Here is a 17,235-nt window from a genome sequence, read left to right as displayed (position 1 = left end):
AAAACTAAACAAAGTCATGACAAACGGATTGGTGAATATAGAGAAGAGATCCTGGAAAATTAGCTCTGTGCTAATTTCACACAAGAAATTGTATTTTGAAGTCATAATATTTTGAACAATGACAGTAGCAGTGGGAATGGAGAAGAGGGAATGGACTCAAATGTTTAAGAAATAGAATAGATAACATGTGAAGTTTGACTGGATATGATAGAAGAGAATGGTGGTCTAATATTATAAGAAGTGTAGATTACAGTGGAGGTATCATGGGAGGAAAAAATGAGTTTGATTTGGATTTGTTAAATTTTGAGGTATCTGTAGAGCATCCCTGAGTAAACATTTAATAAGTAGTTGGAAATATGGAACCAATAATATAAGTTGAGATCGGTCTTGGAGTATTTGAGAGTCAATAGCATATGGATAATAGATTAAAAAAATAGGAGAGGGTTAGATACCACAGAGAGAAAGGGAAAGTCGGGAAAGCTTAGCTATAGAAAACTACTTTAGGATACCAATATGAAAAAGGCAGGCAAGAAAGAGGAGTCCATGAGCCTCCTTTGAAGAATGTTAAGCGGATTAAACTGCTTGGGTATAATAAGAATATATATTTGGTCTTTGTCCTCTGTTTCTGACACAGAGTTCAGTTACCTTGTAATTTTCTGAGCTATAGGAGTATCTTTTGTTATTTCTAACGAGCCCTGTGAAATACACTAAGTCTATGCTAATGAGGTGACTCAGGGTGGGGCTACTAGATATTCTCAGAATGGGACTGGTCTCCAAAAAGATCAAACAGGTGACTTAGAGGGTGGGAACTCTCAACCCCATCCTCTGACCCCCCAAGCTAAGAAAGGAGTTGACTAAGGAAAAGCAAAAGATGGCTGAGCAGCCAAGGAACCATGTAAATTGGGAAACTATGCATTTGTATGACATTTATTTGCATTTCTCTCAGATTTTTTTTTAGCTTCGTGTAATAGCCTGCATTTATAGACAGCTTGTTTGAAGTAAGTAGCTTTGGGGATAGGAAGAATAGTATTTGGAGTGAAGTCCACAGTGATAATGTGAAATTAAATCTTGAATTTGATAAAGTCCAGCCCCTAGTGGCAGAAATGATGATTCTTATCTATAATATTTTCACCGATTTTTTCAACTTTACTATTATTGGTTCCTATTTTAGTTTTTCTGATATGTGATTATGCTATACAGGAAAGCAGTATGAATAATGATTTCTTTTGTTCTTTCTCCTTAGTCAGAATGCACTGTTCTGACATTGATGTAACTCCACAAAACTGGCTGCAAAGAAACAGGCATGTCATCACTTGTAGCGCTATCTTCTTTCTTCCTTTAAGGACAGGGAATATCCTGGAAATTCCTTCAGGAAAGCGTAAATGATGCTCAGACCTGGCCATCCAGGAGTGCAGAGAAAGTAAAAAAATCTCCTCTTCTATTGGTGAACTTCCATAAAAATTGCTGTGTATTTCCTTACTAATGTTCAACAGAAGAAAGTGATTATGATGATTTTTACGGATTTAAAAGAGAGATTCAGTAGAAAGAGATTCATGTAAAAGGAGCTGAAAATCCTGACAGCTATAGGAATGAGGTATAGCAAAATAGTGAGAAGGATACAGGTAAGTATATTGGCCTACCTTGTGTGAATGGCAGGTGTTGTTTTGAACTTGAAATTGCGTGCATGTCCAGAGGTACTACTTATATCTGGCAGACTTTGTGATTGTAAGGGGTCTAGTGTTGACAAATCTGAGTTTTTTCATAAAGTCTGAACTTCTGTGTGCAACCTTCTGATTTTCAAATGTTGGTTTAAGAATAATGTCAGTCAAATAAAATATACCAGTTTGGTCCCCCTATAGTCAGATTATGCAGCCTTTGGGTCTGATAAACATTTAATAATACATGTTTTTATAATATTTGTATTGTGCAGAAAATGAAAAAACAACAAACTGAAAATTCAAGCCCGATGTACATTATAAACAAATGAGCCTCTCTAGGATAAGAATAAGTGGGCTCTGGAGATCTGTGTTTTAGTCTCAAGTCTTTTACTAAAAAGATGTGCAGACTTAACTAAGTCAGTTAATTTTTCAGGGTCTCACTTTTCTCCCTTTTGTCATGAGGATTTTAAAAAATATTCTCTGAGGATTTTTTTCAACTTTAAGATTCTATTTTTAAGGTAAATGTTATAATATTAAAGCAAAGGGTTAAAGTAATCAGCAAAGTACCAATTTCTTTGGAAAATATTCTGCTTATTAGTGGTGCTGGTAACACAGATATGCCTCAATTTTATACACAGATTCTATATTCAATGTTTTCTATATAGAGATTCTAAATACCATATAAAATAATGTATTGTTTATACTGTGGATATGTCATATATATATATATATATATATATATATATATATATATATATACACACACACAAACATATGATATTATGTATATGTATATATATTTGGATTCAACATAATGAAGAAGTAACCTAAAATTGTTCAGTATGGCAGAGTAGAGTCATTTTGGAAAGTAAGCGTTTGGTGTAGAACGTTCACAAAAACAAAAATTAAGACATTAAAAAATAAATATTTTATATTCATCATTATTGCATTGGTCAAATATCAATCACCAGAATTACCAATGCAAAAGTTGTAAAGAACATTACATGACTATTATTAACTTAACTTAGTAGATAATAAATGTCTACTACACTGCAGCTATATAACAGACATAAAATATTTAGGAGGTTAAGATAATTAAATCCAAAGTTTTAGCCACTGACCAAAACACATCTCATTGTTGACATGTCCCATGTCTGTCATTACTGCAATATGAATTGAAAATTGATTTGTAACCATATGATATCACTTATATGTGGAATCTAAAATATGGCACAAGTGAACTTATCTACAAAACAGAAAGACTCACAGACATAGAGAACAGACTTGTGGTTGCCAAGGGGGAGGAAGGGAGAGAGAGGGATGGACTGGGAGTTTGGGGTTGGTAGATGCAAACTATTACATTTAGAATGGATAAACAACAAGGTCCTACTGTACAGCACAGGGAACTATATCCAATCTCCTGTGATAAACCATAATGGAAAAGAATATATAAATCAATGTCTGTATGTGTATAACTGAGTCACTTTGCTGTACAGCAGAGATTGGCACAGCATTATTAATCAACTACACTTCAACCAAAAAAGGAAAGAAAATTGATTTGTATAAATGCTTATCTAATGTTTATATATGTGGTTTTTGGGGGAGAGCCAACTTTTAACTCTCAAGAGACCAAAAATAAAGTGAACATAAACATTGTGTGGAACACGTGGTAGGTGCTTGAAGATATTTTATTAAATTTCTGTTAATTAAGCCTCTGTTAAAATAAAATTGAGTAGAATTACGTGTCATAATTACCTTTACAGCTTCTTCCATCTTCTTTTATTTCAAATCCATCCTCACAGAAACACATTGTACTATTTCTGACCATGGCACATTTATACTGACAATTCAACTGCTGGCAATTGGGCAACAGTTCTGTAGAGGAAAAGCAAAGATATTATGTCTATATAACTGTGCACACACGTATACTATTTAACTTTAAACGTTAACATTTACTCAGTGCATAACCATAATAATACAGCTTTGATTGGTTTCCTAGAAAGTTTCTATGATTGGTTGACAGAACAAAACAATATCTATTCCCTCTGAAAGATGTTGGCTTGCATTTGCTTGAAGTATTGTTAATAAAAATTTCAGATCAATCTGTTCATTCTTTCACTTTTTCCCTTATTACATACATTCAAAGGCACAAATCCTTTCGAATTCTGGTAAATTATTTCAAGAGGAAAAATGTCAACTCAGTGGTTGATTTCACCATTTATGCCTTTCTTATCTGACACATCCATTGATATTCTATCTTTTGAGGGCTTGTTTTGACTTACTAATCCATGTATAACCTTTGAAGCAGGTGGCAAAATATTAGACAACTACTGGACATAATATATTTCATAATATCTAAACCCTTTCAGAACAAATACATCAGTGAAGTCAAAGTTAGCAAAACCTTAGAGCAAATTAGGATTCAGTATGATAAATGCATGAAACACAGATGAAGTGACACAGGCATATTCATTTCACAAATAATTTCTAACAGGAATAAGATCTGCTAAACAAGAAAAATTACGGATAGAATGTATGACTGACTGTGGTGTCTGAAAATAGAGATATTAATGGGTCGTGACAATTTCTTTTTTTCCCCTGGGGAGAAAAATAAGGGTTTTAAAGATCAAGGTTAAATGATTCAAAATAAATTGATATTTGCCACCAGTTTAGCTGGTGCTTCAGAAATATTTTAAATTTTAATAAAAATATATGAAAGTCCAGTGTGGCAAAGGACAGCTAGAATACTCCAAACTGAAAATTTGGTATTTTACTAAAAAATTAACTATCTCTAGTATTTTCTTAGCCCAATTGCTTTTCAACTCTTTCATGGAACTATCAATATTTTATGTATCTTCTCTTCTTAAAACTTTAAATCTCCTTCATAATGGTCACCGACATATGATGATCTTGCTTCCTACTTCCCTGAGAAAATTGAAGCTATTGAAAGAAATTTTCCACAGATTTATGCTTCACATTTTACCCACCTCTGCCTATTCTTGTTTTTCTTGCTTTTCAAACTTGGTTTAACTCATAATGAAAGCTCCAACCCCAACTCCTGTGCACAAATCCCATCCCCTTTCACCTACTCAAGGATATCACTTCAGTTTTTCTCTACTTCCTCTCAAAATCATCTTTAAAAATTTATATTAGATCAAACTAAAGCCTCCATCCCTTTTTGTCAATTAAGTTTCACGGGAACACAGTCAACGGCCATTTGTTTACATATTGCCTATGGCTGTTTTTACACTACAGACACAGCCCAACTAGTTGCCTTCGTTGACTAGTTGGCCCCCCAAACCTAAAATATCTACTATAGCCCTTTACAGAATGTTTTCTGACCCTTGTACTACTTTTCCCCACATTAAAAACAAAAAACCTTGATCTCACGTCCTGTATGAGTCACTGTTGCCCAGTATCTTTGTTCCTCTTTATAACAACATTTACAAAATAATCCATACTCACTGTCTCTTTCTTCCTCTCTGTTTCTATCTTAAGCCCACTCCATCAAGCTTTTATCTCCATTGCTCCAGAAACTGCTCAGATACAGGTTTCCAATGACCTTGATGTTGATGAGTGTGATGGCCTTTTCTCAGTCCTCATCTTACTTGACCTATCAGCAGCACTTGACACTGTTAACTAGTTTTCCCTGATGTACATTCATCACTTTGCTTCCAGGGCTCAGGACTTCTGGATTTCCTCCTATTTCGCAGCCTCCTTTGTATAGTTCCACATTTTCTTGTCAACCTCTTAAGGCTGAAGCGCCCCAGGACAAAAACCTGGTCTTTTTCTCTTGCCTATCAATATGCTACTAGTAAACTCATCAGTTATCATAGCTTCCCCTCTAACTGGAACGTAACTGCAGCTCCATAAGCTGAAAGCTAGGTGTGCCCTCTTCGACTTCTAATTTCCACTGTTCTGATTACAATTGACACTTTATATTAAATTTATTTCTCTTTGAGATACCTGGAACAATTTCTGCTTCCTTGATATAAATTAAGCCAATATACAAATCAACACAGCTGATTTGTAGGTTTGGAATTGGGGTCAATGCCAATTATATGCCGATATAAATATTAACATTTATATAATGTGCAAAGACCAGTCATTTGGTCTGTAAAAATACATTATTAATAAAAATATAGAATAAATGGATCTTTAGAAATTATAACATTTTTGTTTCATATGGTACTTATTTACATTTTGGTTTCCCCCACCAGTATCTACAGCTATAAATTATAAACATAAATATATATATATATATATATATATATATATATATATATATAAAGTTTTTAAAATGTGCAATTTCTTTGAAACCCCATACCAGTCAAAAATGTAGATATTATTGTAATTTATAGTTTTCAGATGAGGAAACTTACTTACGGTTGATAACTAATTTAAGATTATATGGTAAATATACGATGGAGATGGTATTCAAAACTTCAAATCAAGGTCAGGCTGACTACAAACAAAGCCGATGTTCTCAAAAATGCCTCTAATTCCCACTGTACAATCTGGTGATGGTTGAAACCATGGTGTATTTTTTTTTATTTGCTTGTCATTCTAAGCTTAGTAGTGTGCTACAGATACAAGAAGTGCTTTTATAATTTTTATAGGATGAATGAACTAATAAATCAGTAAAATAGCTTAATTCTAGGATGAAGATTAACACTCTCAGGTGTCATTTCTAGTCCATTAAATTAAACTAGGTCCTAAAGATAGTTCATTTACATCTTTAAGTTAGGTAATTGAGTTGTCAAATCTTGTTTGATTATGGTGGAATCAGTCCAAAATTGCCTTTACTCTATATGCTTCTTTTAGTTCAACACTGATTGAGCACCTAGTCAATGCTAAGGACTCTGCTGGGCTTCCACAGATGCAAAATTGCTTTAGACAAATTAATGAATTACAACATGAGTGTGGAAGCGAGTGGGGTTAGATGAGAAGCGCAACAATGTAAACAACAGCTATAATTCATAGCAGAACAACACGTATACTAAATAAAAATACATGTGACATTAGCTGGAAAGAGAAGAATTCATCCAGAGACTGGAAATAGAGGTAGGTATCTGGAAAAAAGGTTGTTAAAGAAGTTAAATTTAAACTAAAATTTAAAAGATGAGCTCAGTAGACAAAATTTATAAGCATGCATTCCAGATAAAGTAGACAATATGAGAAAATAAATTTTTAAAAAATGACAGCATGTAAGAGATAAAGACAATGGTAAATAACCCTGTGTGGCTAAAACATAGTGTTTGACGTGGTGGGAAATGGGACTGGAATTATTATTTGGGGCCAGACAGAAGTAGATTAATTCCTAGATTAAGTAGAATTTTCTGTTTCAATAATGGGAATCATTGCTAGTTAAGGAGGACAGAAGTGATATACTCTGACTTGTATTGTTTGAAAGTGCCTAATAACAAGGAGAAAGATGAGTAAAAGACAGTAAAGAAAGAAAAGCTATCTAAAAGGCTAGAAATTAGGACTATGAATATTTAGATGAGCGGATGGCCAAGAACTTGGTGAAAGCATAGTAACACTGAGTTAACAGTACCAATAAAATGAATTAAGAATCACAGAAGGACTGGAGGTTTGGAGCGAAATACTAAGTTTGCTTTTGATGGTTTAGTTTAAAATGTTGACAAGAAAATGGCTAGGAGGGAGTTGCGAATTTGAGTCTATCTAAGAAGAAAAGTCTGGACTAGAGGTGGAGATTTGGAAGTCAAAAACACATAATTGGTAATTGAAGTCCAAAGAGAAAATAGTCATCCCTTAAAAAAGAATATTTATGATATAAATCAAACCTAGAGAACTTTTACATGTGAAAGGCAAGCAGAAGAAAAGGTGTTAATAAAGAAAACTGACAAAAAGAGCCATGTACCACAATGTTCGTTGCAGCAGTATTTACAATAGCCAGGACATGGAAGCAACCTAAGTGTCCATCAACAGATGAATGGATAAAGAAGATGTGGCACATATATACAATGGAATATTACTCAGCCATAGAAAGAAACGAAACTGAGTTATTTGTCGTGAGGTGGATGGACCTAGAGTCTGTCATACAAAGTGAAGTAAGTCAGAAAGAGAAAAACAAATACTGTATGCTAACACATACACATGGAATCTAAAAACAAAAAAAGGTTCTGAGGAACCTAGGGGCAGGACAGGAATAAAGACACAGATGTAGAGAATGGACCTGAGGACACGGGGAATGGGAAGGGGAAGCTGTGACAAAGTGAGAGAGTGGCATGGACATATATACACTACCAAATGTAAAATCGATAGCTAGGGGGAAGCAGCCGCATAGCACAGGGAGATCAGCTGGGTGCTTTGTGACCACCTAGAGGGGTGGGAGGGAGACGCAAGAGGGAGGAGATATGGGGATATACATATATGTATGGCTGATTCACTTTGTTATAAAGCAGAAACTAACACACCATTTCAGAGCAATTATACTCCAATAAAGATGTTAAAAAAAAAAAAAAGAAAACTGAGAAATAACTAAATATATAGATGAGGAACATAGAAAGCTTCACAAAACCTAAGGAAGAAACACAGTCCATGGAAGTAAGCAGGGCAATAAATATTAAAAACTGAGAAATATACTTGGATGAAGCCTAAAGACTGCACTGGGTTTCCTAATAGGATCAATTAAGACCTTTAAAAACGGTTTCAGTGGCACAGAGGGGACAGAGATAAATGTAGTAAGGGGTTCGGACAGAAAGAGGAACAGTTTCTCATAGAAAAGACCAATACCTTACCGGATAAAGAGCATGAAGGTAGGGGTATTACCTAATTTATTTAGTCTGTACCTTAGGACAGGCATATTAATTCACTGCTTTAAATGCATTGTTTTCCACGTAACCCTTAAGCCCAACTCTTTCTTTGCCCTGTCTCAGTCTGAAGTAGAAACTCCACAGACTACTGGTTCCATCTTTCTGCTCTCTCCAATCTTGAAACCCCTGGAGTATGAAGAGTACAGTGCATGCTAAAAGGTTACCAACATCATGGTAGTGACGGCGAGAAAAGAGGAGAAATAAGAGAAAATGGGTAAAAATGGTTATGAAAGATCAGACCTCACACATGATTTTGCGTATTAGGTGGGAGTCTGGTGGTTGAAAATAGCAAAAGAGACAAGGGCAACTTAGCTTTTGGTTTACCGAATTTATCCTGCGTGAGAATTTGTGTATGTACAGAGAGGTGATATGGAGACAATTAAACAGTATATGATATCAGATGAAACGGTAAATATGGATTCTTCTAACAGATCATAAAGAACTATGAAGAGCTAACAACATGAAAAGCTAAAATTTAAATTTTGGCTTGGCTCTGTGAAAGCAATACTAATTATTGTAATGTTATCTATTTGAACTGCTTACCATTTATGCTTAATTACGTGCAACACTATAATGATTATGTACATAATTAAAAGTGCATCAGATTAATTTTGTCAGAAAGATTATTTGAGTAGAACAGAAAATTTGTGCTTGACTCATCAATCTTCATAAACTGCTTTAAATGAAGCATAGTCATTGGCTCATGCAACATTATCAATGGTTTGAATCTTACACTGAAGTAGGAAGATCACTAGTATCTAAGGGGATGAAATATGCAAATCAGAATGCAAATATGGAAACATGGTATCGGAAACATGGTATCTTATCTGTATTCTTCAGCATTATCATAAAAGAAAAGTATCTTTTTTTTTTTTTTTTTTTTTCATTTATTTTTGGCTGTGCTGGGTCTTCGTTTCTGTGCGAAGGCTTTCTCTAGTTGCGGCAAGCAGGGGCCGCTCCTCATCGCGGTGCGCAGGCCTCTCACCATCGCGGCCTCTCTTGTCGCGGAGCACAGGCTCCAGACGCGCAGGCTCAGTAGTTGTGGCTCACGGGCTCAGTTGCTCCGCGGCATGTGGGATCCTCCCAGACCAGGGCTCGAACCCGTGTCCCCTGCACTGGCAGGCAGATTCTCAACCACTGCGCCACCAGGGAAGCCCAGAGTATCTTTTTAATTAAAGGAGAGGAGCTACTATTTCAGAAATTAAATCTAATGCAATTTATGAAGACTCCCCAACACAGACCCACTATATTCTGTGATTTTAAGAAATATTTTTGTGTTCTTTTCAAAGCTGTATAGGAGAATATTCTCAAAGTTTGAGTATAGTTTCTGTATAAAACACAAGTTAACAGTTTACAAGTAGTAGGTAGCTTTGAGGTATCTAAGCTTCTAAGTCATTCTTTAACTTAGAAATAGGTTCAAGAACTAGATTTCTGAATTTTTATTACTAATAAATAGTAAGAGGAATTCTAAAAGGATAGAAAATTAATTCGTACTAAATCTCATATCTTTTTTACCACTCTTTTTCTTTTTTTCTGAGTGTGGTGCCGTATGCACAGCTTTGGACTCTGGAGCCAGAGTACCTAAGCTCCAACCTCGGTTTAGTTAATTTCAGGCTATGTGAATGTGGCTTCCAGATGATGAAATATATGCAAAATTAGTTTGTGCCACTTCCTAACCTGGCCCCTAAAGGATTCTGATAATCCTCTGTTGTCTCTTGACTTATCCACCCTTTGGATGCAGGGAATCCAGCAGACAACTGGTAGAACCCCGGGATGGCGGAGACCCAAAACGGAGGGAGCCTAAAACAGCACATACAGGAAGCATCTTCTGATGACCCAATTGGATTGTGATGTGAGTGAAAATTTGGATTTTTGTTGCATTAAACCCCCAAGGTACCAGGGTTGTTTCATAATACCATGGTAATGGGTAAATGACTTAAGAATAAACAGGTATAGAGAGCTTATCTCTAAAATGGGAAAAATAATAGAAACTACCTCATAGGGTATTGTGAGGTGTAAAAGAGGTAAGTCATGCAAAGTTCTTAAAATACTGCCTGCCTCATAGTAACTCTTTTAATTATCATTATCTTTTTTATCATTTTACCATTTAAGCATAATCATCCATTCAGTACAACAGAATACCTGTCATCAAGCATTCTTGACATAATTTCCATATTCTTCAAGTGATTTGGAACTATGTTTCATTTTACAATAGAAAGACTTTTTTCTTTTGCTCTTTTATTTTTCGGTGTTACATAAAATAGTTCTAGTTTTGCACATAAATCACTTCTGTATCTTTTGACATCCTCTGGAGAAGATACTTGATACTTTTTTTGGTAAATTCTCCAGAAATCGTTACCTGAATGAAAAGTCCCCCCAAAAAACAGAGAAACAATATCCATAGGGAACAAAGATTTTTCTATACTGGCTAATTGGTTTCTATAAAATATGAATAGTACTCACTGAAACAATGTATATCCACATCTAATTTGCTACATAAGCATAGACCAATCAACAATCCAGTCATGTAATTTTCACCAAATGCTTATGCTAGTCTGCATAGTCTTTACAGATTGTTCTGCTTTTTAACACATTTCCACAAATGTATGCAGTTTTATGGTTTTGGAAACACATACAAATAAATTTTGCTAACCTGCCTCAGAGTAAAAGCAGATCAATAAAGAATGGTTAGAAGCTGGTAACCAGATTCCAGCAATTGCAAGTTATTGCTTTTAGGAGGTTTCTTCCCTCATTAGTTTTGTTTACGTAAATATCTCTAAGACAGAGAACCACTGTTTCCAATACTGTATATGTAGCCATCAGATCATCAATAACATTATGCTGGCTGCCTTCATGACCTAAAATCGAACAATTCACATTGATCATGTATTGGACTTGGTGGGATAGGAAGAACACAGCTGTGCCATATTCATGTGCTTCTAGGTTATATGTTCCCCCCTGAGAGAAAATTAGAACTTTTATAAACTCTTTGGAGATACAAAAAGTATAGGCACTTTTCCAGATATAAGTTATGTGAGACATTATTTTACAAAATAGGATCAAATTTCATTCTCAATTTTAGTAATCAAGTTTCTTCTTGAATTTACCTTATACAAAAATGCCTTTTAACCAACAATGATAATCACGGTAATAAGAAAAAAATCTTTCTCCATGTAGTACATTTATAAAAATAACATATTTCACTCACTCTTTGTACTTGGAAATTGATAAGCTGATGCAGCTACTTATCATACCAGACAGCCCCTCTTGTCAGCAGGACGTCTGCCTGACATATTTAGAATGGTGATAATTTGTGTCATATCATTCATTCTCTCACCCCGGTCTCCTTACCCTAGTAAAATACAGTGTGAGCTGGCTTAACAGAGATTAGGCTGCTGCTTATGACTGCTAAGGTGGATTTCTTCAGAATTCTTTGCTTAGTGTAAAACCACAGTCCTAGACTCAAATTTTCAGTGTGTTCCCATATAGAAAGATATAACATTAAGGCAATTATTTTTTCTTAATGTTTTGCTCCATTTTTGCTATGGTATAATTTACACACAGTCAAACTCATTCTTTTTAGTGTACAGATCTGTAAGTTTTGACAACTGCATATAGTTTTGTAACCAATACCATTATTAAAATATAAAACAGGACCGTCATCCTAAAATATTTTTCTATGTCCTTCTGCAATCAGCTCATTTCCCCACTGCCAGATTTTGGCCATCACTGATCTGTTTTCCATCTCAATAATTTTGCCTTTTCCAGCATGTCATACAAATGGAATCATCCAGTCTGTAGCACCTTTACTGAGCAAAACATATTTGAGATTCATCCATGTTATTTTATCAGTAGTTCTCTCTTCTGTATTGCTGAATAGTATTCCATGGTATGAATGTACCTTAGTTTATCCATTTCACACGTGATGGACATTTGAGTTGTTTCTAGTTTTGGTTTATTAAGAATAAAGTTGCTGTAACATTCACATACAATTTTTGTGTAAATATAGGTTATCACTTCATTTGGTAAATTTGGGATTGATGGCTTATATAGTAAAAAGATGTTTCACTTTATAAGAAACTATCAAAATACTTTTCAAAGTGGCTGTACTGCTTTTCATTCCCACCATAAATATATGAATCTTCCAGCTACCTGGCCTTCTGCCCAGAACTTATTATCAGGTTTTTATTTTATTTTAATTTCTTTAACCACTCTTAACAGGTATGTAATGGTACCTAATTGTGGTTTTAATTTGCATTTCCTAATGACTAATGATATTAAACATCTTTTCATGTTCTTATTTGCCAATCATATATCTTTGGTAAAGTGTTTGTTCAATCTTTTGCCCATTTTTTATTTTATATGTGTGTGTGTGTGTGTGTGTGTGTGTGTATATATATATTTTAGATACAAGTCCATTATGAGATATTTGACTTATAAGTATATCCTCCTGGGCTGTAGCTTCTTTCTTCATTTTATTAGTGTTTTGCAAATAATAAATTTGCAAAGAAAAAATTCCTTAATTTTGATAAGTCCAATTTCTCAATATTTTCTTTTTGAATCATGCTTTTACTGTCAAATCCTTACCTAAGTCAATCTCTCCTTTGTTTTATTCTAGAGATTTTATAGTTTTAGGTTTTTGGTCCATTTTGAGTTAGTTTTTATATATAGTATAATATATGAATCAAGGTTTTTATGGGGGTTTTTTGCATTAAATGTTGAACTGTTCCTGCACCATTTGTTGAGAAGACTAACTTTTCTTCATTAAGTTATCTTTGCACTTAAAAAAATACATATTTGACTATTTATTTGTGGATATATTTCTGTACTCCTATGTTTCATTAATTTACATGTTTACGCTTCTCCAATATCACACTGTTTTGACATAGTAAACTTGAAATTTGGTAGCATGAATCCTCATACTTTTTGTTTTTCAGTACCGCTTTAGATATTCCAGGTCCTTTACATTTCCATATAAATTTTAGAATCAGTTGTCAGTTTTTATGAAATTATGCTAGGATTTTATTTGGAATTATATTGAATTTATAGATTGGGGAAGATTGACATCTTAATACTATTGGGTCTCCCGATCCACAAATACAATGTAATATATGTACATTTACTTGGGGCTCTAGGAGGCTTATTTTTCCCCATGAGTTTCCAGCATATAGATCTTGCATTTATATATATTATTCAATTAATACCTAAGTGTTTTATAGTTTTGGTTTATTATAAGTGGTATTATTTACATTTCCAATTGTACATCTTTAGCATTTAGAAATACGATTGATATTTTATATATTGACCTTATATCCTAGGACCTTCTTAAAGTCACAAAAAGACACAAATTACAAGTATCAGCAAGGAAAGAGAGTATATCACTAGTATAGATCTCACAGTTTTAAAAAGAGAAAACTTCAAACAAATCTATGCCTTTAAATTTGACAACATAGGGACTTTCTTGGTGGTGCAGTGGTTAAGAATCCGCCTGCCAGTGCAGGGGACACGGGTTTGAGCCCTGGTCCGGGAAGATCCCACATGTCATAGAGCAGCTAAGCCAGTGTGCCACAACTACTGAAGCTGTGCTCTAGGGTCCGTGAGCCACAACTACTGAGCCCTCGTGCTGCAACTACTGAAGCCCACACACCTAGAGCCCATGCTCCACAACAAGAGAAGTCACCGCAATGAGAAGTCCATGCACCACAACGAAGAGTAGCACCCACTTGCCGCAACTAGAGAAAGCACATGCAGCAATGAAGACCCAACACCACCAAATAAATAAATAAATAAATCTATAAAAAATAAATAAATAAATTTGACAACATAGATGAAATAGACAAGTTCCTTGAAAAACACAAATTGCCAAAGCTCACTCAAGAAGAAATGGATAATTCCTATATCTATTAAAGAAATTGAATTTAAAATTAAAAACCTTCCCACAAATAAAACACTAGACCCAGATGGCTTCACTGGATATGCTACCAAACATTCAGAGAAGAAATAGCACCAATCCTATACAAACATGTCTAGAAAAGAAAAAGGAAGAAAATATTTTCTAACTAATTTTATGAGGCCAGAATTACCCTAATTCCAAAATCATACAAACACATTCAAGAAAATAAAACTACAGAACAATATTCCTTATGAACATCGATGAAAAATTCCTAACAATCCAAATGTAGGAATATATGAAAGGATAATATATCACAACTAAGTGAGGTTTATCACGGCAGGTTTAGCATTTGAAAATCAATTAATGCAGGTCACCATATCAGTAGACTAAGAGAGAAAAAACATATGATCATTTCAACAGATTCCTAAAGCATTTAACAAAAAACAATACCTATTCATGATTTTTTTTAAAAAACCCACAAATACTCTTAGCAGTATAGTAACAGAGGGGAATTTCTTTAACCTGATGGTATTATTTTGCCCCAATATCAGGAACAAGTCATAAAAGGAAGAGGATAACTGCTCTTACCACTCATATTCAATAATGTACTAGAGGTCCTAGCCAAGGCACCAAGGTGATCAAAAAAAACCAAAAAAACAAAACAAAAAGAAAAAAGTTGAAGGCATACAAATGAGAAAGAATGAAATAAATAAAACTGTTTCTATTTTTAAAGAAGACAATCGCTTATGTAAAAAATTTAAGAAAAAACATCTACCCCAAATCCAACAGAATCAATTCTTTAAGTTTTTTTTAAATAGGACAAACATGTCACGTCATATCTTTCAATTTGCATAATAATGTCTCGTAAGGATTTACTAGTCTTTCCAAAAGAAAAAGAAAAATTCTCTATAATTTAGATGTGCTATTACAAGATGGAAATTGTAGGCCAATTAGGTGGTTTGAGAAAATATTCTGTGGACTGAGCCTGGTGTTTAAAACAGATTGTATACTTTTAAAAATAATACACGTGTGTAGGGGGAGGCGCATGCACACTCAACACATGGATATCCCCATCCTTTTTGATAGGTGTACATTATTCCATTTTATGGGTATGGATGGTTAGTAATTTAATGAACCAATTACATGCTGAAACACATTTAGTTTGTATGATAAATACCGCTATCTGTTTAAAAACATTTTTACTCTTCCTTCTATACCACAGAGTTGTTTCTAGGAAGTGGCTACCCAGTCAGAAACTCTAGGTCCTGACCTGAGAGTGTACTACACCAGTGCTAAGAGATTTTTCCCATTTTAGGCTATAGATATAGCAAGTTGCGAGTTTACTCAGAGAAAGAATTCTGATAATACCAACTCGTTCACTAAAACTGGATGGAAAACTGCTTATTTTGGGTCCCCAAGTAAAATCATTTCTAGCAATTTAGCCAATTTAGGCACTGATTTCTTAAGAAACTTTATTGTAATGGCATTCAGAGTTCTAAAATTCAAATATGTAAAACTTTGAAACAGTTTTCATTACCTGGAAAATTAAAATCTAGTTATCAAGGCACAATCAAATAAGAAATTAATTTATGTTATGAAAAGAAAGACTTGGATTCAATATCCATTGACAAAATTTGCTAAATAATAAACCTGTCATCTTCAGGTCCTAGTTATTAGTGGGACTATTGTTTAAGAAAAATGTTTACCTCAGTTTTACCTACAAGAGAATATGAGAAGATAGAACAAAGTAACACATGCTCCTGTGGGGTCCTCTTCTCAGCTCATATTAGAGAATAATGACATTATTGACTTCATAGGGATGGTGTGAGGTTTAAACACGGTAATTCAATAGAAGCACTTAGCTTAATGTCTGACACATTGTAAATGCCCATTATAGGTTGGCAGTTATGTTATTCTCATTATAATCTTCAACACATCTCTACCAAAGGAATCTCGTAATTTTCACTTCCATCTTTTATTTATATAGAAGGATAGACCAGGCACATATGGTATCTTGAAATGTGCTCTAGTCTTTAAGGTAGAAGACAGATCTACCTGTAGTATTTCTTACCAGACATTTAACTGTGGACTAGCTTCTTAACCTTTCTGGGCCTTAGCCTCCAACCTAGCATATGTCTTAATAAGTTTTTAAGAATATTAAAAGACATAATGAGTGCAAACATGCTCTATAACTTGTAGAGTATTATTATCAATTCTGAGATATTGACTGGTATACGGAGAGATAAAGGAGAGAGTGCTAGGTGTATTGGACGGGTAAAGCCAAGGTATGCTGTGGTATTATACATCTTGTTTCAGTGTCTTGTATTTGATTTTGCAGTAAGAATGATATGCTAAATTTATTAATAATAAGATAACCAAAATCAGGTCTTTGCCTTGTTCAATTTATGTAGTCACAACCACAGAGAAACGATACTTGAGGGAAAAAAAAATTAACCAAATTTACCACAAGGTCGTGAGAAAAACATAATTACCAAGTAGAAATTGCATACATCTAGTTAGGGAGTTTTTCATGCCTAGAGGTAGACGGGTAAGAAAATGAATGTAGAGTTAAAAAAGGATTATATACATATAAATTATATAAGTATATTGCATAGCTTATATAAGATAAACATAATAGGATGGAGGTGGTAGTAGCAATTGGGTTAGAGGAGGTGAGTCACTGTGAATAAAGACACCTCTTTTGTAGAGGGAGCTCATAACTTCCAGCAGTTTCTGCATATTTAGTAGGCAACAGGTACTTGTGACTAAATTTATTGGAAAGTAAAGATAAAAGTCATATTTCCCTTCAAAGGACAAATAGCATTCTCTTAAATCTGCATATTAG

The 17,235-nt window shown here is 34.3% G+C and overlaps 1 protein-coding gene across 1 annotated transcript in view; it reads right to left on the bottom strand.

Moving 5' to 3' along the window:
- Positions 1 to 17,235, bottom strand: part of LRP1B (LDL receptor related protein 1B) — a 1,676,205-nt gene that overhangs the window by 1,000,960 nt on the left and 658,010 nt on the right. Inside the window, exon 5 of the mRNA XM_068543688.1 lies at positions 3,414 to 3,533. Within this exon, the coding sequence (XP_068399789.1) occupies positions 3,414 to 3,533 (120 nt within the window). The remainder of the gene's footprint in view (positions 1 to 3,413; positions 3,534 to 17,235) is intronic.

The sequence above is a fragment of the Eschrichtius robustus genome, chromosome 5 (genome assembly GCF_028021215.1).
Source record: "Eschrichtius robustus isolate mEscRob2 chromosome 5, mEscRob2.pri, whole genome shotgun sequence".
NCBI classification, from domain to species: Eukaryota; Metazoa; Chordata; class Mammalia; order Artiodactyla; family Eschrichtiidae; genus Eschrichtius; species Eschrichtius robustus.
The sequence above is the reverse complement of the archived record's forward strand: the minus strand, read 5'-3'. Positions and strand labels throughout refer to the sequence as shown.